Source organism: Gobio gobio (genome assembly GCF_949357685.1).
Source record: "Gobio gobio genome assembly, chromosome: 24".
Classification (NCBI taxonomy): domain Eukaryota; kingdom Metazoa; phylum Chordata; class Actinopteri; order Cypriniformes; family Gobionidae; genus Gobio; species Gobio gobio.
The window spans coordinates 36,219,759-36,246,129 of record NC_137120.1 but is presented as its reverse complement, the minus strand read 5'-3'; the positions used below and the strand labels follow the sequence as shown (position 1 = coordinate 36,246,129).

General features: G+C 35.3%; 1 protein-coding gene across 1 annotated transcript in view; it reads right to left on the bottom strand.

Moving 5' to 3' along the window:
• Window positions 1–8,997: 8,997 nt before the first annotated feature.
• The window catches only part of mfng (MFNG O-fucosylpeptide 3-beta-N-acetylglucosaminyltransferase), a 33,650-nt gene continuing 16,276 nt past the window's right edge, over window positions 8,998–26,371 (bottom strand). Inside the window, exons 4-8 of the mRNA XM_079808617.1 lie at window positions 25,490–25,643; window positions 12,378–12,463; window positions 11,909–12,074; window positions 10,215–10,300; window positions 8,998–9,530 (exon numbers count right to left, since the gene is read on the bottom strand). Coding sequence (XP_079664743.1) covers window positions 9,434–9,530; window positions 10,215–10,300; window positions 11,909–12,074; window positions 12,378–12,463; window positions 25,490–25,643 — 589 coding nt within the window. The 3' untranslated portion in view covers window positions 8,998–9,433. The remainder of the gene's footprint in view (window positions 9,531–10,214; window positions 10,301–11,908; window positions 12,075–12,377; window positions 12,464–25,489; window positions 25,644–26,371) is intronic.

The window sequence follows — 26,371 nt, the reverse complement described above, 5'->3', positions numbered from 1 at the left end:
AATACACACACAAGCATGTATATATTTAAGAAAAAAATATTATTTTTATATATAAAACATTCATATTTATATATATTATAGATTATATAAATGTATATACAGTATATACATGCAAATATTTCTTAAATATATACATGAATGTGTGTGTATTTATATATAAAGAATAATTAACAGAGTACACACACATATATTATGTAAACACAAACTTTTATTTTGGATGCGATTAATCGCGATTAATCTTTTGACAGCCCTATTATTATTTTATTTTTTTTATTAAAGCTGTATTTCATTTAAGAGTCAAGCCTAGGCCTCATGAAAGCAATTTTTTAAATGAGATCGGTGCCATCCGGTGGACACATTGAGCATTTTTATCACACAATAGCACATTTTTATCACTATAGAGTGGATCTTGTAGCCTGGTTAAAACCAGACCATTTGCCGGAAGTTGTCTGGGTTTTCCCAGGCTATGGATCTTGCGTTTAATAAAAAAAATGTAAAAAATCGTAGCTTCATCGGAATGGTCCGAAACTTGGTGACTTTATCGGTACTTGGTATATGAACACCCAAAAAAATTGGGGACAGGATTTGAAAAGTCTAAGTGGTCATAAAAAAATAAAATAAAAACTCACACACACACACTTATACACAAAAAAACACACGCACACACAAATGAACGCGTGCCATTCCAAAAGCTAATAGTTTGTGTGTGTGAGTGAGTGTGTGTGTGTGTGTGTGTGTGTGTGTGTGTGTGTGTGGAAATAATTCTATTCTAAAAATGAGGAGGGAGGACACAAATGCAAACCTTTCAAAAGTCAAAGTATCAAAAATGGTTTTATTTCTTGCAAGAAATAGGCAATTCACATACAGAGAATGTCTGTCACGAGAAGAGCAAAGTTCCCTCTCCGGGGTACCATTATATACCCTCCTTACATCCTGGGTTGGTTGTATCCAATCTTTTTTGCCTTAAAAGGTGTAAGAGTGGACTCCTGTAGATGGTTCAATCTACAGGGTTGCCAGAGACTAAAGAAACGTTATCAGAAAGATGGAAGAAAACTGTACATTTCTTGTCTATTTCCACTCACTGCAACTCATACCAACGACGGAGATAAGCGCAGTTACAATAGCAAAATATGTGGGAGAGCGTTGCTATAATATGACTATTTTGAATTGCAATAGGGAGCACTTCAAAGTCAATACTAAATCAAAACTAGTTAGCACAGTATTTGTAATAGACAGGATTTAATGAAAAAATCTGGTTATGGTTACACTTAAAATAGTTTCAAAATGGATGGATGAGATGATAAACTTATACCATTAATCGTACACAGCATGAATACAATGTTACCTGAGAGAGAGAGAGGGGGGGGGGGGGGAGAGAAGAAGAGAGCAAAGACAAGAAGCCCAGATGACTTCAAGAGCCAGAGGAAAAGAGAGCGAGAGCCTAGTTTCCAATCTTCTTTTATCTACTGTATTCCTTGACCATGTGACTTAAACCAAATGTATTCTTTTAAACTGACCAATCAGACCAAACTTCTCCAACAGTAAAAGGTGTGGCACCCCCTGCGGCCTACAGGCCTGCCTTTTGTCTTCCAGGTCCTTCTGATAAGCAAATGTGTTGACAACAGTAAAGCAAATTTCTTTGTTGGATTTCAAATATCAAATATCTTTGATTATTTTCAATCCCTTCAAAGGAAATATCTTTATTAGACCCCTTGTCTAACATAAATTCTAACTAGACAGCACAATACCCATGTCTGCTGAAGTTCCTGTTTTTAAGCTACATCATTTTCACACATTCTGCCTATCGCTAATTTGATCTGCGCACATACTTTTCACACTTGAAGTACAATAGGTCACTGCTGACCTTTTGCACTACACAGTTTCCTTGCTACTGAGTATTCTAACACCCAGAACAATTTGTTCCTGCTAGCTAGTCCTAACCTATGCATTTCTAAAGCTTGGTTACATATCTTTAATAATGAAATGCTTCATGAGTACAAATACATGTTCAATGTTAAATGTTCAATGTTAATGTTAACAAGTGATACACATCTAGGAGTAAAAGATTCACATCTATAAGTAAGAACACGTCTAGGTAAAATGAACACTTCTAATAGTAAAAACATCTAAATGTAAAATTTCCTTCACAGTGTGTGTGTGTGTGTGTGTGTGTGTGTGTGTGTGTGTGTGTGTGTGTGTGTGTGTGTGTGTGTGTGTGTGTGTGTGTGTGTGTGTGTGTGTGTGTTTTTGTCTGTTTTGCACTCTTGATGTTTTAGAGATTCACTTTTTTTTTCATTTTTTGACCCGAAGGTCCTGACTCCTGAGTGTGACTATTTTTTGTACGACCACTTAGACTTTTCAAATACTGTCCCCAATTTTTTGGGGGTTCATATACCAAGTACCGATAAAGTCACCAAGTTTCGGACCATTCCGATGAAGCTACGTTTTTTTTTTTTTTTATATATATATAAAACGCAAGATTGTTTTAGATATTCATCCCTTCACTGTTGAGTCCTTTTTTGCCGCATCCTGGCTGATTTGTAGATTGTATGCACATAAAACTCATATTTTCATATTTTTGCCAATTTCCCATTCATTTCCTATGGGGGTCATTTTTGACCCGAAGGTCCTGTGTGAGACTATTTTTTGTACGACCACTTAGACTTTTCAAATCCTGTCCCCAATTTTTTGGGGTGTTCATATACCAAGTACCAATAAAGTCACCAAGTTTTGCACTATTCCGATGAAGCGATTTTTAAAAACGAGAGGGTTAAGCATGATTATTTTTAATGTTATGTTTAATGTTAATCGATGGGTTTGTGTAAACGCTAGGGGTGTAACGGTACACAAAACTGACGGTTCGGTACGTACCTCGGTTTAAGTCACGGTTCGGTACAGCAGTTTTACAAAATTGCTTTTTATTTATTTACTGAAAAAAATTGTCTGTCCTTAAATGAATTAAATTATATCTAACAGTTTCTTAAAGATAATGCTGTAAACAATAGGGAGCCCTTCCTAACACATTATTTAACTTCTAAATCTAATCTCTTTTTTTTCTCCAATTCGTTGTTGAAATATAATCATTTATACACAGTGGCTGTCATTTTCATGACAGATTTATTTAAACATAGGCCTACATTAAAAAAAACAAGACATCACTAACAGGTTAAGTAGTATATAATGAATATATAGGCTAATATAGAGCATATATTTAGCGAAAGAGTTTGTTTCTCTAGTGATTTAACAGCTGTGGACACTGAATGACTTCTGAGGTAAATGTGATGCTACGTAGGCTACATGCTGCGTACATTGTTTACAAGCTGTTTTATTGTCTTTCTGCGGTTGAAACACTGTTTGAACGATTACACGACATATGATACATTTCAGTAAGTTATAATGTATCCTCAACATACCTGAAGCGATATTAATTTATGTTTCATCTTTAGGAAGAGATGATCGGGGGCTATACAGGGAGTGCAGAATTATTAGGCACGTTGATTTTCTGATCATATTTTTTTTCCAGGCACATTTGACCAATTCCAAACCACAGTAATCCTAATAACTACTATTGATTTAGTATTTAATAATGTATAAGTGATATATAATTGTTCATGAAGGCTGGAAATGAAAATCACCTTATATTCAGGTGTGCAGAATTATTAGGCATGTTTTCTTTTACAGATAAATTGAGCCAAAAAAGAGATTTAACTCAGACTGAAAAGTCAAAAAGTATTAAATGCCCATGAGAAGGATGCAATACTAATGCAATACTAGACATTGCAGTTAAGGCATGACCATTGGACAGTGAAATGCTCGTTGGGTCAGCAGGGTCAGACAAAAACAGGTGGTGAAGAAAAGACACCTGTTATCTGCAAAAGAATTCAGAATTAAGGTGAAGAATTAAGGGTGAAACCATCAGGAACCCTTTAGTCTCCAGCGCCACCATTTTCCAAAGCTGCAACCTACCTGGAGTCTCCAGAAGTGAAGGTGTCAGGATCTCAGAGACTTCAGTTAGGTAAAGAATCCTAAAAAATGACCCCCACTAGATAAGAATCACAAGCTGAAGTGTTGTAAAATACATGAAGAAGGTTTTTTTATAGGCTTTATAGGTTTTATAGGTTGAGAATGACTCTTGAAAGACCAGCACCACATCCTCTAGTACCACTGTTTGAAGAATTCATCTTCCAGAATCTGGCAGTACGTTTTGGGAGTTCATTTTAGTCCATCCTGAAGTCCGTTTTGCAGAGATGGACTAAAAATGAACTCCCAAAACGTACTGCCAGATTCTGGAAGATGAATTCTTCAAACAGTGGTACTAGAGGATGTGGTGCTGGTCCTTCAAGAGTCATTCTCAACCTATAAAACCTATAAAGCCTATAAAAAAAACAGTCTTCTGTATTCGCAACACTTCTTCATGTATTTTACAACACTTCAGCTTATGATTCTTATCTAGTGGGGGTCATTTTTTAGGATTCTTTACCTAACTGAAGTCTCTGAGATCCTGACACCTTGCACTTCTGGAGACTCCAGGTAGGTTGCAGCTCTGGAAAATGGTGGCGCTGGAGACTAAAGGGTTCCTGATGGTTTCACCCTTAATTCTTAATTCGTTTGCAGATAACAGGTGTCTTTTCTTCACCACCTGTTTTTGTCAGATCCTGCTGACCCAACGAGCATTTCACTGTCCAATGGTCATGCCTTAACTGCAATGTCTAGTATTGCATTAGTATTGCATCCTTCTCATGGGCATTTAATACTTTTTGACTTTTCAGTCTGAGTTAAATCTCTTTTTTGGCTCAATTTATCTGTAAAAGAAAACATGCCTAATAATTCTGCACACCTGAATATAAGGTGATTTTCATTTCCAGCCTTCATGAACAATTATATATCACTTATACATTATTAAATACTAAATTAATAGTAGTTATTAGGATTACTGTGGTTTGGAATTGGTCAAATGTGCCTGGAAAAAAAATATGATCAGAAAATCAACGTGCCTAATAATTCTGCACTCCCTGTACAGTCACGTCACATTAAAGAGTGTCAAAACGGCATTTATCGTTTGAATTTCATGATAAAATGGACTGAATACTTAATATGTTCGTGTGGGAAGTCGGATTGACGTGTGATCCGCGCTTAAAACAAGCCAACTGTTAACTGTTAAAGATTGCATTCGGAAACCGTTCGGATATTTTAGCTAGATTTTTTACTTTATAACGTGTTAAATATGGATATTTTTCTTACACAAACCCAGCGATTCACTTCAGAAGGCCTTTATTAACCCCCCAGAGCCGTGTGGAATACTTTTATAATGGATGGATGCACTTTTTTGGGCTTCTGCCATTCACTGCCATAATAAAAATTGGAAGAGCAAGGCCATCATTTTAATATACATTTTTTATTATATTTGTCTGAAAGAAGAATGTCATATACACCTGATGGCTTGAGGTTGAGTAAATCATGGGCTAATTTTCATCTTTGGGTGAACTATCCCTTTAATGTATGGTCCTTGTGTAAACAGTCTTTATGCAAAATAACTTATTTTTTAAACTTCAAGTATGGCCAAGACACCTTTTGACAGTTTTCTTGAGATGTATTAAATGTTCTGTATTCAGCGACCAAGCTTCCAATGCTTGTGAATACTACACACACACATAACGACATCAAATTCCAAGGCAAGGCGTTCGTTTGACCAACACACACACACACACACAACATCAAAATTATGCACCCATCGAACCCACCTGCCAAAATATAAGCCTGTCAACGGAGAGCCATTTATTCCGAGTAGCTAAACTGAAAAGAAACTGACAGACACGGTGCGCGAGAACCCGTGGAGTATAATTACACAATCACCCTCATCCTCTTTTCCTCTGTCACCTCTGGTTTCTCTCCTGAAACTGTTGGATCCACTCTGAATGAGCAATTGTCTGCTTCTGGGTGTCTTTACACGCCTGTCTCTGAAAAGCTGTATTTTCTTTCCTTTTATTTGGGTTGTAAACAACATATTTTCAAAAGTTTTACTCGGAGTTGGGTTAATGTTTACCTGTTTGGCGTAGACACGTGCGCCCCTGCTGGTAGATGCCCTAACTACACCATCTGACGGAAGAAAAAAAAGTGTATTCTTGTAGGAAAAGTAGGCCTAGCTATATATATTTTATTATACACTTATTTTTTAAATAATATTTATTTACATAAATAAAATAAAGTAAATGTATTATAATTACATATGTATATAATACATATTATATATTTATTCAATATATTCTATAATAATATAATTTTTGGGGGAAAGAATCTAAAAGCTGAACTTTGTGTGGTGACATTATAGACCTCCCTGTGTCCGACTACAAGGCAAATGTGTGAACTTTTATTATCTTCAGCTGCTTTTATGGCCACACAGATCACAGATCGCAGACGGTAGAAAATGAGATAGCGGATCCTCTTCTCTGGTTGGCTTGGTTTGAACTACTGAATGTCCACAGGTAGACATCAAGATTTATGGGGTTGAACGAAAACTTTCCAAATTTGTGTTGCAAAGCAAATAGGCCATAAATGGCTATACTGCTGCTGTGTAAAGTAATACTTAGTTTGAGGGATAAAGTTTATTTGAACAAAGTAGACTATCCACAGAATGGTGTTTTGGAACCTTCCTATAACATGCTAAACAGTTCAAAACCAGTTATACTGACAATTACATTAACTACTGAATTTCCAATATTATATTAATATTGTGTTACAAAAGTATTAGTAATTTTACTCAAATTGTGCAGCTGATAATTTCATTTGCAATGAAATAATGCAGAAATAGTACAATAGAAAAATGCTCAAAAGTATTTGCACTAGTTGATTCAGACTTTAGGCCACTGTTCAGATCAATTAACAAGAAATCCACCAGCTAAACAAAATATTAAGATTGGATGGATGATGGATGGATGGATGGATGGATGGATGGATGGATGGATGGATGGATGGATGGATGGATGGATGGATGGATGGATGGATGGATGGATGGATGGATGGATGGATGGATGGATGGATGGATGGATGGATGGATGGATGGATGGATGGATGGATGGATGGATGGATGGATGGATGGATGGATGGATGGATGGATGGATGGATGGATGGATGGATGGATGGATGGATGGATGGATGGATGGATGGATGGATGGATGGATGGATGGATGGATGGATGGATGGATGGATGGATGGATGGATGGATGGATGGATGGATGGATGGATGGATGGATGGATGGATGGATGGATGGATGGATGGATGGATGGATGGATGGATGGATGGATGGATGGATGGATGGATGGATGGATGGATGGATGGATGGATGGATGGATGGATGGATGGATGGATGGATGGATGGATGGATGGATGGATGGATGGATGGATGGATGGATGGATGGATGGATGGATGGATGGATGGATGGATGGATGGACAAATGTACGGACAGACGGATGAATGCATGGATGGATGATAGATGGAAGGATGGACAAATGGAAGGATGATGGATGGATGGATGGATGAGGGACGGATGGGTGGGTGGATGGACAAATAGATGGATGGAAAAATGGATGGATGGACAGGTGAATGGACAAATGGATGGATGGATGGTTGGATAAACAAATGGATGGATGGATGGATAAACAAATAGATGGATGGAAAAATGGATGGATGGACAGGTGAATGGAAAAATGGATGGATGGATGGATGGATGGATGGATAAACAAATGGATGGATGGATGGATGGATGGATAAACAAATGGATGGATGGATGGATAAACAAATATATGGATGGAAAAATGGATGGATGGACAGGTGAATGGACGGACGGACGGACGGACGGATGGATGGACAGATGAATGGACAAATGGATGGATGATGCATGGATGAACGTATGGACGAACGTATGGACAAATGTATGGATGGATGGGCGGATGGACAAATAGATGGATGGAAAAATGGATGGATGGACAGGAGAATGGACAAATGGATGGATGGATGGATGGATAACCAAATGGATGGATGGATGGATGGATGGATGGACAAATGGATGGATGGACAAATAGATGGATGGATGAAAGTATGGATAAACAGATGGACAAATGAATGGTTGGACAAATAGATGGATGGACAAATGGATGGATGATGGATGAACGTATGGATGAACGGATGGACAAATGTATCGATGGATGGGTGGATGGATGGATGGATGAGGGACGGATGAGTGGATGGATGGATGGATAGACCAATAGATGGATGGACAAATGGATGGATGGACGGGTGAATGGACGAATGGATGGATGGATGAACGGATGGACAAATGGATGGATGGACGGGTGAATGGACGAATGGATGGATGAACGGATGGACAAATGTATGGATGGACAAACGGATGGATGGATATATTGATGAGGGATGGACGGACAGACGGATGGATATATTGATGATGGACGGAAGGACTGACAGATGGAATGTTAAATAAATAATATTAAATAAATCTGTAACATAAATCGCATTTAAAAAGGTTCTTAAACACCAGTCTTTGCAATCCATGTGATCAAAGTGCACTCAAAAGTTCACCAAAGGCCTTTCAAAAACTCAACATGTCAATAAATACTCAACTAATTCAACATATAAACAAATACGTGGGGGATTCAGTTGTTCATTGCTAAACAAAGTCAATATTTTAAAAGAGTTGTCTTCCAACATAAGCAATTCACATCGGAATCAGCAACCAGCAGACATAACAAAATGGATGAAACTCACTCAGGGGAGATGCTAAAGTTGGTTAGTCTTTGAACTGTATAATCCATACTGGAACTGTGCTAGCGTTTGATGAACCAGACAGGACTGCCTCCCATTTGATTGATTGCTTGATTCATTTGATTGGCTGGCTCTCTTAAAGGGCCAGTGTCTGCCAAAGCCCTGTCTTAAAGAGGCAGTGCATTTGTGTTGCAAATAATTGAAATAATGAATCATCTTTATACAGGGAAATAACTTTTATTTAACAAACACTGTATAAAAATGTATTTCAAAACATATTTTAGTGGATATCCACTTATCTTAAGTGCGTCATGTAAATGATACAGTACAAAAACATTACAGTAATCAAAATGTGTACAGTGCAAATATAAGAATACAACTGATAATAGAAAGAAACGAATTGGATTACCCTGTTTTGAAATAATTTGATTTATATACATATACAGTATGGTATACATTTGAAAAACAAACAAATTCATAACCAAAATGTGCGGCATGTAGACAGAAGTTACACTTACGATTTACAATTTCAATAACACTAATGGCTCAGTTAAACATTGAGGATTTTCCGTGTCCTCGTTTGAACACCATGCAGCCCTTTCGGCTTATGATGGCAAGTGTCTTGTAAGGAATTGAAATTTTCACTTTATACATGATCATTGGAGAACACGTTGATTCCATGACAAGGCATTTTGGAGGGCTACAGGGCACCATCTTGTCACAGGGTACAGAAGACAGTGGACTGTCCTGAACCTGACAAAAACAGAACAACATTAGCTAAAAACATCGTTAACAATGTCTAGGACACATTTTTAAATGTCATCATGGAATTATAAATGATAAAAGCAAAGGATTAGTTTGGTGTTAGGAAATTTGGCTTCAAGCCATTGTTGAAATTTGCGAAATCTTTGCAGGAATAAAACTTTACTAAGTCTCAAAAAACAAGTCTCCGTTATCTTGAGGAAAACATAAAACCTTTTAGCCTGTGAAGAGTTTGGTGATACATACAGACAAATTTATTCAGATTAAGCTGATTGAGATGCACGAGGAAGTGCTTTTAAAATGCCCGTAAGAGATGTCTGCTCACAAAGTGTGTAGGCTAAGACTGGATTTATAACGATAACAGAAAACGTCTGGATGTTTAATGAAAAAAGATGTGTGGGAAGATACCAAACTCATTGTGGTAAGCATATTTTACAGATAAACACAAATATTAGCATGAAAAATTCGATTTCAGGAACTTTAGGCTATAAGGATAACATGCTTTTACATCAGTTGAAGTGGCTATATATAACTTTAACATTATTTTGTCTGATCATTTGTGTTGAATTAACATAGGAAAGTGAGTTACTGGCAGTATTTGTCATCTTTTAGTCATAAGTAGCAAATCTGTATCCCCAGGGCCTGCGTGTGGGTGAAGGTGTGTGCATGACTAACCTGGACGGATCTTCGTCTTTGGTAAAAACTCCTTTTAGTTCAACACTATTCATTTTATTCTCAAACCATCCATAGCTTAGAGTCACCTTCAGTGTTAGAGGAAGAGAAACAAACAGGAAGAACAGAAAAAAAAATTTAGAATTGCGTAGCCCAAGTAGTGCGATTTGGTTCTTTAAAGTAAAATATCAGCATTCAGTTCTTTGAGGTAAAATATTAAAATCCAGTTCTTTAAGGCAAAATATTAGCATCCAGATCTTTTGTGGTAAAATATTAGCATCCATTTATTTGAGGTAAAATATTAGCATTCAGATCTTTGAGGAAAATATTAGCATCTATTTATTTGAGGTAAAATATTAGCATCCAGTTCTTTAAACTAAAATATTAGCATCCACTTCTTTAAACTAAAATATTAGCATCCACTTCTTTGAACTAAAATATTAGCATCCAGTTATTTAATGTAAAATTAGCATCCAGTTCTTTGAGGTAAAATTTTAGCATCCATTTATTTGAGGTAAAATATTAGTATTCAGATCTTTGAGGTAAAATATTAACATCCAGTTCTTTAATGTAACATTAGAATTCAGTTATTTGCGGTAAAATATTAACATCCAGTTATTTAATGTAAAATTAGCATCCAGATTTTTAAAGCAAAATATTAGCATTCAGATCTTTGAGGTAAAATATTAACTTCCAGTTATTTGAGGTTAAATATTAGCACCCATTTATTTGAGGTAAAATATTAGCATCCAGATCTTTGAGGTAAAAGTTTAGAATCCACTTCTTTAAACTAAAATATTAGCATCCAGATCTTTGCGGTAAAATATTAGCATCCATTTATTTGAGGTAAAATATTAACATCCAGTTCTTTAATGTAAAATTAGCATCCAGTTCTTTGAGGTCAAATATTAGCATTCAGTTATTTAATGTAAAATTAGCATCCAGTTCTTTGAAGCAAAATATTAGCATCCAGATCTTTTGTGCTAAAATATTAGCTTCCAGTTGTGTGAGGTAAAATATTAGCATCCAGATCTTTGAGGTAAAATATTAACATCCAGTTCTTTGAGGTAAAATATTAACATCCAGTTCTTTAATGTAAAATTAGCATCCAGATCTTTGAGGTAAAATATCAGCATTCAGTTATTTAATGTAAAATTAGCATCTAGATCTTTGAAGCAAAATATTAGCATCCAGATCGTTTATGGTAAAATATTAGCATCCATTTATTTGAGGTAAAATATTAGCGTCCAGATCTTTAAACTAAAATATTAGAATCCACTTCTTTGGACTAAAATATTAGCATCCAGATCTTTGAGGTAAAATATGAACATCCAGTTCTTCAATGTAAAATTAGCATCCAGAACAAATATCAGCATTCAATTATTTAATGTAAAATTATCATCTAGATCTTTGAAGCAAAATATTAGCTTCCAGTTCTTTTAACTATAATACACAGCTCTTTAAGAACTATAAAAAAAAATTTTTTTTGACATTTTCTGAAGAAAATGTGACTACTTTTTGCCTGTGCTGAAGTTGTTGTACATGCTAATGTATGAGTTTTCGCCTGATAGATTGTTAGCACTTCTGATCATTTCTTCTCAACTGAAATGAACGATCTATCCTTAATTTCTGTAGCAATACTAATATAATACTAATAGCTACCACTAAAAATCAGCTGGAAATGACAGTCATCTCACTTGTTTGTGGATATCACTGGGGGCAAGAAGAAGAAGGTTTTCCAGATGAGAGTGAAACATGTTGCTATGGACCATTGAGATGCCCAGTCGCCTCTCGACGATGAAGCCCACCGTACAGTCATCAGGTAACATGATTACTGCAGAGGTCTGCTCGAACCTGGGACCACTGCAAATGGAGACAAACATAGTCTATATGCATGATTTTGAAAGAAGTCTCTTATGCTAACCAAGGGTAAATGTATCATAGGGATCATTTGTAATGTTGTAAATGTCTTTACTGTCACTAATGTGTTTTTGCTTAGTAAAAGTATTAACTTTTGAACAGTTGTGTATGTTCTGTTGCTGTCTAGAAGAAACCACTTAAATCCTTGTTGTGATTTATTTCCTATAGCAAGGTGGCACTAAAATGAGCATGAAATGGCTTGATAATCAAAGCCAAACACACACACATGCTGAATCAGGGCCTCACCTTGCCCAGGGTGCCATCTTCTCTGCCAGCTTCCTGCTCAGACAGAAACCAGCCCCTCCTGTAGCAAACCAGAAACGGACGTCCCTCTGAAACAGAACAGAGGAAAAAGTCAACTACATCAGCCTAAAGAGTGGAAGTCATGCAATGGCTCCAAATATACATTTGATATGAAGACTTAATGCTACAGTTCATTACAATTTAAGAATCAAGCCCTAAAACATTGATGTGCGGGGTGATTTATGACCGCTCTGCAGCTCTAGTGATGCAAGCGGTCAGTGTGTGATAGTTTACAGCAGTGCATGTGGAGACTCGCTGAGGTTGTGAGTAAAAGCCTCGCCTAAAGCAGGAATTTAAGCAACAAGAGATGGAAGGGATGAACAAGAGAAGTTATTAAGGCAAGTTGCAAATGAACCTGACTTTCCTTGTACAAAAGTATGCAGAAATGTTCATGACTTGTAGATCAATATATATATGAAATATATATATAATTATTATAATTTTTTATAAATTAAAATAATATTTATAAAATAAATTAAAATACATGCAAAAAATATATATTTTTATAAATATGAAATAACACATTTGATAAATAATATTATTAAATATATAATATTATTAAATAATTATATGAATAATATTATTAAATAATGAATATTATAGATAATATTTATAATAAAAATATTAATTAAAACGCTAAACCTAAAACATTTTATACATTAAATGTTAATTAAAATATTTATAAATAAAATAAAACACGTGTAATAAATAATATTTTTTATATATTTGATCAAATATAATATCCCATTTTATCTCATATGTAATTTATAATATTTATAAAAATGTTTGCATTAAAACCCTAAATATTATTTACCATTTAACATATATATATAATAGTATATAATATTAATATAATAATTGTGTTTTGTTTTTGAACAAATCTGTTTAATGAATGATTCATTGAGTCACTCACTCATAAACACAATGGCTGCATCCGAAATCCCATACTTCCCTACTATATAGTAGGTGAAAAACAGTATGTGACAAAATAAGTATTCTGAATATTCATTATTCGGCGAGATTCTGAAGTGTGCATATGATTGACACTTTACTATCCCATGAGGCCATAGGAGAGGATTTATGACTGGTAGTGAAGCAACACAGCTGACCTTGGTAGGTCACATGATAATGACAACATGGTGAGTGTAGTATGTCCAGATTACATTCATACTACACACATTCATACTATACAGAACATTCTTTTTTAGAGGTTGTGAAGTAATTACTTATTCAGAATAAGTACTTCAAGAGAGTATGCGATTTCGGACGTGGCTACTTCTTCATTTTGTTCCTGAATCGCTTGAGTTAATGATTTACTGACTCACTCATGAATAAAACCGCTTGATTAATACCTGAACGAGTCTGTTCTTTCAAACGAATCGCTTGAGTAAATGATTCAATAACTCACTCATGAATAAAACCGCTTGATTAATACCTGAACGAGTCTGTTCTTTCAAACGAATCGCTTGAGTAAGTGATTCAATGACTCACTCATGAATAAAACCGCTTGATTAATACCTGAACGAGTCTGTTCTTTCAAACAAATCGCTTGAGTAAATGATTCAATGACTCACTCATGAATAAAACCGCTTGATTAATACCTGAACGAGTCTGTTCTTTCAAACAAATCGCTTGAGTAAATGATTCAATGACTCACTCATGAATAAAACCGCTTGATTAATACCTGAACGAGTCTGTTCTTTCAAACGAATCGCTTGAGTAAATAATTCAATGACTCACTCATGAATAAAACCTCTTGATTAATACCTGAACGAATCTGTTCTTTTAAACAAATCGCTTGAGTAAATGATTCAATGACTCACTCATGAATAAAACCTCTTGATTAATACCTAAAAGAGTCTGTTCTTTTAAACAAATTGCTTGAGTAAATGATTCAATGACTCACTCATGAATAAAGCTGCTTGATTAATAACTGAAAGAGTCTGTTCTTTTAAACAAATCGCTTGAGTAAATAATTCAATGACTCACTCATGAATAAAACCTCTTGATTAATACCTAAAAGAGTCTGTTCTTTTAAACAAATCGCTTGAGTAAATGATTCAATGACTCACTCATGAATAAAGCTGCTTGATTAATACCTGAATGAGTCTGTTCTTTTAAACAAATTGCTTGAGTAAATGATTCAATGACTCACTCATGAATAAAGCCGCTTGATTAATACCTGAACGAGTCTGTTCTTTTAAACAAATCGCTTGAGTAAATGATTCAATGACTCACTCATGAATAAAACTGCTTGATTAATAACTGAAAGAGTATGTTCTTTTAAACAAATCGCTTGAGTAAATGATTCAATGACTCAATCATGAATAAAACCGCTTGATTAATACCTGAAAGAGTCTGTTCTTTTAAACAAATTGCTTTAGTAAATGATTCAATGACTCACTCATGAATAAAGCTGCTTGTTTAAGAACGAGTCTGTTCTTTTAAACGAATCGCTTGAGTAAATGATTCAATGACTCACTCATGAATAAAACCGCTTGATTAATACCTGAAAGAGTCTGTTTTTTTAAACAAATTGCTTGAGTAAATGATTCAATGACTCACTCATGAATAAAACCGCTTGATTAATACCTAAAAGAGTCTGTTCTTTTAAACAAATCGCTTGAGTAAATGATTCAATGACTCACTCATGAACAGGGGCGTAAATCACGGGGGGGACGGGGGGGACAGGACCCCCCCAATCTGAGGGCTGCCCCCCCCTAAAAACCATGCTGAGTATTGTAAATAATATAATGATATATACTTAAAATAAATGTGTAAGTAGTAAAACAATACAAAAGCAAACGGGACAAAAAATGCGTTTAAGTTTAGAAACATTTTGAGTCTCCCCTCCCCCTTGCCCCACAGTGGTTTGATCCACCACGCACCTCAACTAACGATACCCATAGAACGTAAAAAACTACCACAAGTTTGGGGAGAGAACAAAGCTCTTCAGACAGCAGTTGTGAAACTCCAGTAAGCTGTCAATGCTATTTTATTAACTTTAAACATCAGATGAAGTGACTCTTTTCTCTTTAATACAGATTAGGCAAAACCCTGTTAGCATGCCCACCGCGGCACCGCCCCCCCGGGCCACCGTTGTTTTCATTTTTATAGTAATAAAATAATTTTGTTTAGTTAGAGAACAGACACAACAATTAAAAACTAAACGTGTCTGCTCAATACAGCACGAGCCGAACGAGAGTCAGATTTCATTCATCATTAGAGCAAACAGCTGACAGACAAGATGATCGCGGAAGATTTGGTTTCAAAGCGAAATGTAAAAGTGCCTATTTAAGGGAGTGTGTCATTGTACTGTTTTCTTGCTGTGTTTTTCATTAAGAATAATAGGCTAATGAACCCATAATTCAAGCAACCCGTCCTCGAATTGGCGCTAATTCTAAATCTAAAGTAGGCTATATGCGCACGGCGCTCTGTCAGATCTGTGTTGGGTTTTGCTCAATATGATAATAAGTGGCAGATCAGGCTTGTTGCAGTTGAATATCTAAAGATCTGAATATCATAGTATAAAATACTATGTGGAGGATGCAAGATAATTTTAAATAATATGACTGTGTGCCTTACTCATATTTAAACAACTATTGCTTTGTGTTGTTGGTCAGATAAAATGACAGAGAAAAGAAAAACGGACATTAGATAATTTTTCAGTGCACCAAAACGCCAAATAAGCACAATTTTTTTTTTTTTTTTTTTTTTTTTTTTTTTTTTTTTTTTTTTTGTGGTACACATATCCTTACAAGTACGATTTTGGCTATATTATTTGTGTCCCCTTCAAAAATTGCTCTTGAGAAATTTCATGTTTATCGTCCCCCCCTACTGTTAGATAAAATTTACGCCCCTGCTCATGAATAAAGCTGCTTGATTAATACCTGAATGAGTCTGTTCTTTTAAACAAATTGTTTGAGTAAATGATTCAATGACTCATGAATAAAGCCGCTTGATTAATACCTGAACGAGTCTGTTCTTTTAAACAAATCGCTTGAGTAAATGATTCAATGACTCACTCATGAATAAACCGCTTGATTAATAACTGAAAGAGTATGTTCTTTTAAACAAATCGCTTGAGTAAATGATTCAATGACTCAATCATGAATAAAACCGCTTGATTAATACCTAAAAGAGTCTGTTCTTTTAAACAAATTGCTTGAGTAAATGATTCAATGACTCACTCATGAATAAAGCTGCTTGTTTAATACCTGAACGAGTCTTTTCTTTTAAACAAATCGCTTGAGTAAATGATTCAATGACTCACTCATGAATAAAGCTGCTTGATTAATACCTGAACGAGTCTGTTCTTTTAAACGAATCGCTTGAGTAAATGATTCAATGACTCACTCATGAATAAAACCGCTTGAATAATACCTGAAAGAGTCTGTTCTTTTAAATGAATTGCTTGAGTAAATGATTCAATGACTCACTCATGAATAAAGCTGCTTGATTAATAACTGAAAGAGTATGTTCTTTTAAATGAATCGCTTGAGTAAATGATTCAATGACTCACTCATGAATAAAACCACTTGATTAATACCGGAAAGAGTCTGTTCTTTTAAACAAATCGCTTGAGTAAATGATTCAATGACTCACTCATGAATAAAACCGCTTGATTAATACCTGAACGAGTCTGTTCTTTTAAACAAATCGCTTGAGTAAATGATTCAATGACTCACTCATGAATAAAACCGCTTGATTAATACATGAAAGAGTCTGTTCTTTTAAACAAATCGCTTGAGTAAATGATTCAATGACTCACTCATGAATAAAACCGCTTGATTAATACCTGAACGAGTCTGTTCTTTCAAACAAATCGCTTGAGTAAATGATTCAATGACTCACTCATGAATAAAGCTGCTTGATTAATAACTGAAAGAGTATGTTCTTTTAAATGAATCGCTTGAGTAAATGATTCAATGACTCACTCATGAATAAAACCACTTGATTAATACCGGAAAGAGTCTGTTCTTTTAAACAAATCGCTTGAGTAAATGATTCAATGACTCACTCATGAATAAAACCGCTTGATTAATACCTGAACGAGTCTGTTCTTTTAAACAAATCGCTTGAGTAAATGATTCAATGACTCACTCATGAATAAAACCGCTTGATTAATACATGAAAGAGTCTGTTCTTTTAAACAAATCGCTTGAGTAAATGATTCAATGACTCACTCATGAATAAAACCGCTTGATTAATACCTGAACGAGTCTGTTCTTTCAAACAAATCGCTTGAGTAAATGATTCAATGACTCACTCATGAATAAAACCGCTTGATTAATACCTGAACGAGTCTGTTCTTTCAAACGAATCGCTTGAGTAAATAATTCAATGACTCACTCATGAATAAAACCTCTTGATTAATACCTGAACGAATCTGTTCTTTTAAACAAATCGCTTGAGTAAATGATTCAATGACTCACTCATGAATAAAACCTCTTGATTAATACCTAAAAGAGTCTGTTCTTTTAAACAAATTGCTTGAGTAAATGATTCAATGACTCACTCATGAATAAAGCTGCTTGATTAATAACTGAAAGAGTCTGTTATTTTAAACAAATCGCTTGAGTAAATAATTCAATGACTCACTCATGAATAAAACCTCTTGATTAATACCTAAAAGAGTCTGTTCTTTTAAACAAATCGCTTGAGTAAATGATTCAATGACTCACTCATGAATAAAGCTGCTTGATTAATACCTGAATGAGTCTGTTCTTTTAAACAAATTGCTTGAGTAAATGATTCAATGACTCACTCATGAATAAAGCCGCTTGATTAATACCTGAACGAGTCTGTTCTTTTAAACAAATCGCTTGAGTAAATGATTCAATGACTCACTCATGAATAAAACTGCTTGATTAATAACTGAAAGAGTATGTTCTTTTAAACAAATCGCTTGAGTAAATGATTCAATGACTCAATCATGAATAAAACCGCTTGATTAATACCTGAAAGAGTCTGTTCTTTTAAACAAATTGCTTTAGTAAATGATTCAATGACTCACTCATGAATAAAGCTGCTTGTTTAAGAACGAGTCTGTTCTTTTAAACGAATCGCTTGAGTAAATGATTCAATGACTCACTCATGAATAAAACCGCTTGATTAATACCTGAAAGAGTCTGTTTTTTTAAACAAATTGCTTGAGTAAATGATTCAATGACTCACTCATGAATAAAGCTGCTTGATTAATAACTGAAAGAGTATGTTCTTTTAAATGAATCGCTTGAGTAAATGATTCAATGACTCACTCATGAATAAAACCACTTGATTAATACCGGAAAGAGTCTGTTCTTTTAAACAAATCGCTTGAGTAAATGATTCAATGACTCACTCATGAATAAAACCGCTTGATTAATACCTGAACGAGTCTGTTCTTTTAAACAAATCGCTTGAGTAAATGATTCAATGACTCACTCATGAATAAAACCGCTTGATTAATACATGAAAGAGTCTGTTCTTTTAAACAAATCGCTTGAGTAAATGATTCAATGACTCACTCATGAATAAAACCGCTTGATTAATACCTGAACGAGTCTGTTCTTTCAAACAAATCGCTTGAGTAAATGATTCAATGACTCACTCATGAATAAAACCGCTTGATTAATACCTGAACGAGTCTGTTCTTTCAAACGAATCGCTTGAGTAAATAATTCAATGACTCACTCATGAATAAAACCTCTTGATTAATACCTGAACGAATCTGTTCTTTTAAACAAATCGCTTGAGTAAATGATTCAATGACTCACTCATGAATAAAACCTCTTGATTAATACCTAAAAGAGTCTGTTCTTTTAAACAAATTGCTTGAGTAAATGATTCAATGACTCACTCATGAATAAAGCTGCTTGATTAATAACTGAAAGAGTCTGTTCTTTTAAACAAATCGCTTGAGTAAATAATTCAATGACTCACTCATGAATAAAACCTCTTGATTAATACCTAAAAGAGTCTGTTCTTTTAAACAAATCGCTTGAGTAAATGATTCAATGACTCACTCATGAATAAAGCTGCTTGATTAATACCTGAATGAGTCTGTTCTTTTAAACAAATTGCTTGAGTAAATGATTCAATGACTCACTCATGAATAAAGCCGCTTGATTAATACCTGAACGAGTCTGTTCTTTTAAACAAATCGCTTGAGTAAATGATTCAATGACTCACTCATGAATAAAACTGCTTGATTAATAACTGAAAGAGTATGTTCTTTTAAACAAATCGCTTGAGTAAATGATTCAATGACTCAATCATGAATAAAACCGCTTGATTAATACCTGAAAGAGTCTGTTCTTTTAAACAAATTGCTTTAGTAAATGATTCAATGACTCACTCATGAATAAAGCTGCTTGATTAATACCTGAATGAGTCTGTTCTTTTAAACAAATTGCTTGAGTAAATGATTCAATGACTCACTCATGAATAAAGCCGCTTGATTAATACCTGAACGAGTCTGTTCTTTTAAACAAATCGCTTGAGTAAATGATTCAATGACTCACTCATGAATAAAACTGCTTGATTAATAACTGAAAGAGTATGTTCTTTTAAACAAATCGCTTGAGTAAATGATTCAATGACTCAATCATGAATAAAACCGCTTGATTAATACCTGAAAGAGTCTGTTCTTTTAAACAAATTGCTTTAGTAAATGATTCAATGACTCACTCATGAATAAAGCTGCTTGTTTAAGAACGAGTCTGTTCTTTTAAACGAATCGCTTGAGTAAATGATTCAATGACTCACTCATGAATAAAACCGCTTGATTAATACCTGAAAGAGTCTGTTTTTTTAAACAAATTGCTTGAGTAAATGATTCAATGACTCACTCATGAATAAAGCTGCTTGATTAATAACTGAAAGAGTATGTTCTTTTAAATGAATCGCTTGAGTAAATGATTCAATGACTCACTCATGAATAAAACCACTTGATTAATACCGGAAAGAGTCTGTTCTTTTAAACAAATCGCTTGAGTAAATGATTCAATGACTCACTCATGAATAAAACCGCTTGATTAATACATGAAAGAGTCTGTTCTTTTAAACAAATCGCTTGAGTAAATGATTCAATGACTCACTCATGAATAAAACCGCTTGATTAATACCTGAACGAGTCTGTTCTTTCAAACAAATCGCTTGAGTAAATGATTCAATGACTCACTCATGAATAAAACCGCTTGATTAATACCTGAACGAGTCTGTTCTTTCAAACGAATCGCTTGAGTAAATAATTCAATGACTCACTCATGAATAAAACCTCTTGATTAATACCTGAACGAATCTGTTCTTTTAAACAAATCGCTTGAGTAAATGATTCAATGACTCACTCATGAATAAAACCTCTTGATTAATACCTAAAAGAGTCTGTTCTTTTAAACAAATTGCTTGAGTAAATGATTCAATGACTCACTCATGAATAAAGCTGCTTGATTAATAACTGAAAGAGTCTGTTCTTTTAAACAAATCGCTTGAGTAAATAATTCAATGACTCACTCATGAATAAAACCTCTTGATTAATACCTAAAAGAGTCTGTTCTTTTAAACAAATCGCTTGAGTAAATGATTCAATGACTCACTCATGAATAAAGCTGCTTGATTAATACCTGAATGAGTCTGTTCTTTTAAACAAATTGCTTGAGTAAATGATTCAATGACTCACTCATGAATAAAGCCGCTTGATTAATACCTGAACGAGTCTGTTCTTTTAAACAAATCGCTTGAGTAAATGATTCAATGACTCACTCATGAATAAAACTGCTTGATTAATAACTGAAAGAGTATGTTCTTTTAAACAAATCGCTTGAGTAAATGATTCAATGACTCAATCATGAATAAAACCGCTTGATTAATACCTGAAAGAGTCTGTTCTTTTAAACAAATTGCTTTAGTAAATGATTCAATGACTCACTCATGAATAAAGCTGCTTGTTTAAGAACGAGTCTGTTCTTTTAAACGAATCGCTTGAGTAAATGATTCAATGACTCACTCATGAATAAAACCGCTTGATTAATACCTGAAAGAGTCTGTTTTTTTAAACAAATTGCTTGAGTAAATGATTCAATGACTCACTCATGAATAAAACCGCTTGATTAATACCTAAAAGAGTCTGTTCTTTTAAACAAATCGCTTGAGTAAATGATTCAATGACTCACTCATGAACAGGGGCGTAAATCACGGGGGGGACGGGGGGGACAGGACCCCCCCAATCTGAGGGCTGCCCCCCCCTAAAAACCATGCTGAGTATTGTAAATAATATAATGATATATACTTAAAATAAATGTGTAAGTAGTAAAACAATACAAAAGCAAACGGGACAAAAAATGCGTTTAAGTTTAGAAACATTTTGAGTCTCCCCTCCCCCTTGCCCCACAGTGGTTTGATCCACCACGCACCTCAACTAACGATACCCATAGAACGTAAAAAACTACCACAAGTTTGGGGAGAGAACAAAGCTCTTCAGACAGCAGTTGTGAAACTCCAGTAAGCTGTCAATGCTATTTTATTAACTTTAAACATCAGATGAAGTGACTCTTTTCTCTTTAATACAGATTAGGCAAAACCCTGTTAGCATGCCCACCGCGGCACCGCCCCCCCGGGCCACCGTTGTTTTCATTTTTATAGTAATAAAATAATTTTGTTTAGTTAGAGAACAGACACAACAATTAAAAACTAAACGTGTCTGCTCAATACAGCACGAGCCGAACGAGAGTCAGATTTCATTCATCATTAGAGCAAACAGCTGACAGACAAGATGATCGCGGAAGATTTGGTTTCAAAGCGAAATGTAAAAGTGCCTATTTAAGGGAGTGTGTCATTGTACTGTTTTCTTGCTGTGTTTTTCATTAAGAATAATAGGCTAATGAACCCATAATTCAAGCAACCCGTCCTCGAATTGGCGCTAATTCTAAATCTAAAGTAGGCTATATGCGCACGGCGCTCTGTCAGATCTGTGTTGGGTTTTGCTCAATATGATAATAAGTGGCAGATCAGGCTTGTTGCAGTTGAATATCTAAAGATCTGAATATCATAGTATAAAATACTATGTGGAGGATGCAAGATAATTTTAAATAATATGACTGTGTGCCTTACTCATATTTAAACAACTATTGCTTTGTGTTGTTGGTCAGATAAAATGACAGAGAAAAGAAAAACGGACATTAGATAATTTTTCAGTGCACCAAAACGCCAAATAAGCACAATTTTTTTTTTTTTTTTTTTTTTTTTTTTTTTTTTTTTTTGTGGTACACATATCCTTACAAGTACGATTTTGGCTATATTATTTGTGTCCCCTTCAAAAATTGCTCTTGAGAAATTTCATGTTTATCGTCCCCCCCTACTGTTAGATAAAATTTACGCCCCTGCTCATGAATAAAGCTGCTTGATTAATACCTGAATGAGTCTGTTCTTTTAAACAAATTGTTTGAGTAAATGATTCAATGACTCATGAATAAAGCCGCTTGATTAATACCTGAACGAGTCTGTTCTTTTAAACAAATCGCTTGAGTAAATGATTCAATGACTCACTCATGAATAAACCGCTTGATTAATAACTGAAAGAGTATGTTCTTTTAAACAAATCGCTTGAGTAAATGATTCAATGACTCAATCATGAATAAAACCGCTTGATTAATACCTAAAAGAGTCTGTTCTTTTAAACAAATTGCTTGAGTAAATGATTCAATGACTCACTCATGAATAAAGCTGCTTGTTTAATACCTGAACGAGTCTTTTCTTTTAAACAAATCGCTTGAGTAAATGATTCAATGACTCACTCATGAATAAAGCTGCTTGATTAATACCTGAACGAGTCTGTTCTTTTAAACGAATCGCTTGAGTAAATGATTCAATGACTCACTCATGAATAAAACCGCTTGAATAATACCTGAAAGAGTCTGTTCTTTTAAATGAATTGCTTGAGTAAATGATTCAATGACTCACTCATGAATAAAGCTGCTTGATTAATAACTGAAAGAGTATGTTCTTTTAAATGAATCGCTTGAGTAAATGATTCAATGACTCACTCATGAATAAAACCACTTGATTAATACCGGAAAGAGTCTGTTCTTTTAAACAAATCGCTTGAGTAAATGATTCAATGACTCACTCATGAATAAAACCGCTTGATTAATACCTGAACGAGTCTGTTCTTTTAAACAAATCGCTTGAGTAAATGATTCAATGACTCACTCATGAATAAAACCGCTTGATTAATACATGAAAGAGTCTGTTCTTTTAAACAAATCGCTTGAGTAAATGATTCAATGACTCACTCATGAATAAAACCGCTTGATCAATACCTGAACGAGTCTGTTATTTTAAACGAATGGCTTGAGTAAATGATTAATTGACTCACTCATAAAGACTCATTTGCCACCACCTACTGGTGTAAATATGTAAAATACAAAAAGAGTCAAATTTTCACCACCAACTGCACAAACACAGACATGTGGATTGATATGAACATCTAAAAAAACTGCCGTTATATTGAAACGCTCAGACAATCAAAAAACAACTGTTGCATGAAATCCATTTCCATTTAAATTATCCACTTCCTCTAATTCAAATTTTAATTAAATCCTGTTTGCTATTCCACAAAGCATTTAAAATGTGTATATTAATTTAATTTTGTGACTAAACTCCGTATAAAACAGCAAATGCAATGTATCAGCTCTTCAAACCATGAATGTCTCATTCTCTGTAAGCTCTCCATGCAGATCTGCTCTCATTTCTTGGCCTTCCTGAAAATCTGAGCCGGTTTGTTTTCACGCGGGGTTCTGTGGAGCATCATAAGCAACAGGGGCATAAATCTGACTCTATCCATCTACTCATCCCCCCATCCGTTTATCCCTTGCTTCAATCCTCCATGTGGTCGTTACCCTCAAGGTTCTCTACAGTCCATTTCTGTTCTCTCCTCCTTTCGGCCGTATTCCTCCCCTGTAGGGAGTTGTGGCCTGTCCAGCCAGACGTATAAATGTGGACATAAACAACACAGAGGACACACAGAGAGGCAAATGGGACGGTCCAGGTTGCGTTCACCAGAACAAAAGAGCCATTTAGATTCAATGGGGCTTCGACCGACCAATAACAAAGAGTGTTATAGATGTTGAGGAACAAAGCAAAGGAAACAAAATGGATTTATATAAGGTAACCCCGCAATTAAAAAGAATATATCAAACACATATGTTGTTTCAAAGGCTGGTCTAAAGGACTACAGACCATATAGGTATTACTAATATGCGGTTATGGTGGGTATGCTATTTGTTTTCATTTTGTCTTTCATCTGGTAGAGTATGTCAGGGGTGACAGTAATGAAAAGACAGGTCTCATTTTTATTACCCAGGTGCCTCTGTGGCCCAAGAGATCAGTAGAGCAGACAGAGAGAGAGAGGATGATGAAACCCGAACTGAACGGCTTGTATGTTCCTGTAGACCTCACACACATTTTTCATGTTTTATGGGGACATTCCATAGACATAATGATTTTTATACTGTACAAATGGTATATTCTTTCACCTACCCATCACAGAAAACTATCACTTAGTGTGATTTATAAGTTGTTTTCCTCATGGGGACCAATAAATATCTTTGTGGGGACATTTTGTCCCCCTAACATTAGCATTACCACACACACACACACACACACACACACACACACACACACACACACACACACACACACACACACACACACACACACACACACACACACACACACACACACACACACACACACACACACACACACACACAGAGAAGAAGCAGGTCCAAAGTCAGCATGACTACAAACACACACACTCAAAATGACTAGCTTTACACATTATACATGATTGGATCAACTCCTCCAATAGTATCGACAGTTTTTCTTTCCGGCTATACATTAAAAGAGCAGACAGAATTGTCCAGATCAATAAGCAATAAAGCTCTAATCACTGATTGATCCCAGAAGGGATTTTTTTTGGTAATGACTGATCAATAAAAAATAAATAAATAATAATAATAATATATTATATATTTATAGTTCAGAACAATAAATTGAGTTTATGGGATACTGACCGTCTTATTCCCTTCCAGCAGCTCCTGCGCTCTCATTGGTCGATCCAGGCTTGGCTTGCCCACATAGATATCGCTGTCTGCGGGGAAGGCCGTCAGGAGAGAAAGAAGAGCTCCAGGGTTCAGGTAGTTATCATCATCAACATGACACAACCACCTATGGCAAAAAGTGCTTTAAAAGTTATATCAAATCCATGTGTGTGTGTGTGTGTATGTATGTATACACTCACCTAAAGGATTATTAGGAACACCACACTAATACTGTGTTTGACCCCCTTTCGCATTCAGAACTGCCTTAATTCTACGTGGCATTGATTCAACAAGGTGCTGAAAGCATTCTTTAGAAATGTTGGCCCATATTGATAGGATAGCATCTTGCAGTTGATGGAGATTTGTGGGGGGCACGAAGCTCCCGTTCCACCACATCCCAAAGATGCTCTATTGGGTTGAGATCTGGTGACTGTGGGGGCCATTTTAGTTCAGTGAACTCATTGTCATGTTCAAGAAACCAATTTGAAATGATTGGAGCTTTGTGACATGGTGCATTATCCTGCTGGAAGTAGCCATCAGAGGATGGGTACAAGGTGGTCATAAAGGGATGGACATGGTCAGAAACAATGCTCAGGTAGGCCGTGGCATGTAAACGATGCCCAATTGGCACTAAGGGGCCTAAAGTGTGCCAAGAAAACATCCCCCACACCATTACACCACCACCACCAGCCTGCACAGTGGTAACAAGGCATGATGGATCCATGTTCTCATTCTGTTTACGCCAAATTCTGACTCTACCATCTGAATGTCTCAACAGAAATCGAGACTCATCAGACCAGGCAACATTTTTCCAATCTTCAACTGTCCAATTTTGGTGAGCTCGTGCAAATTGTA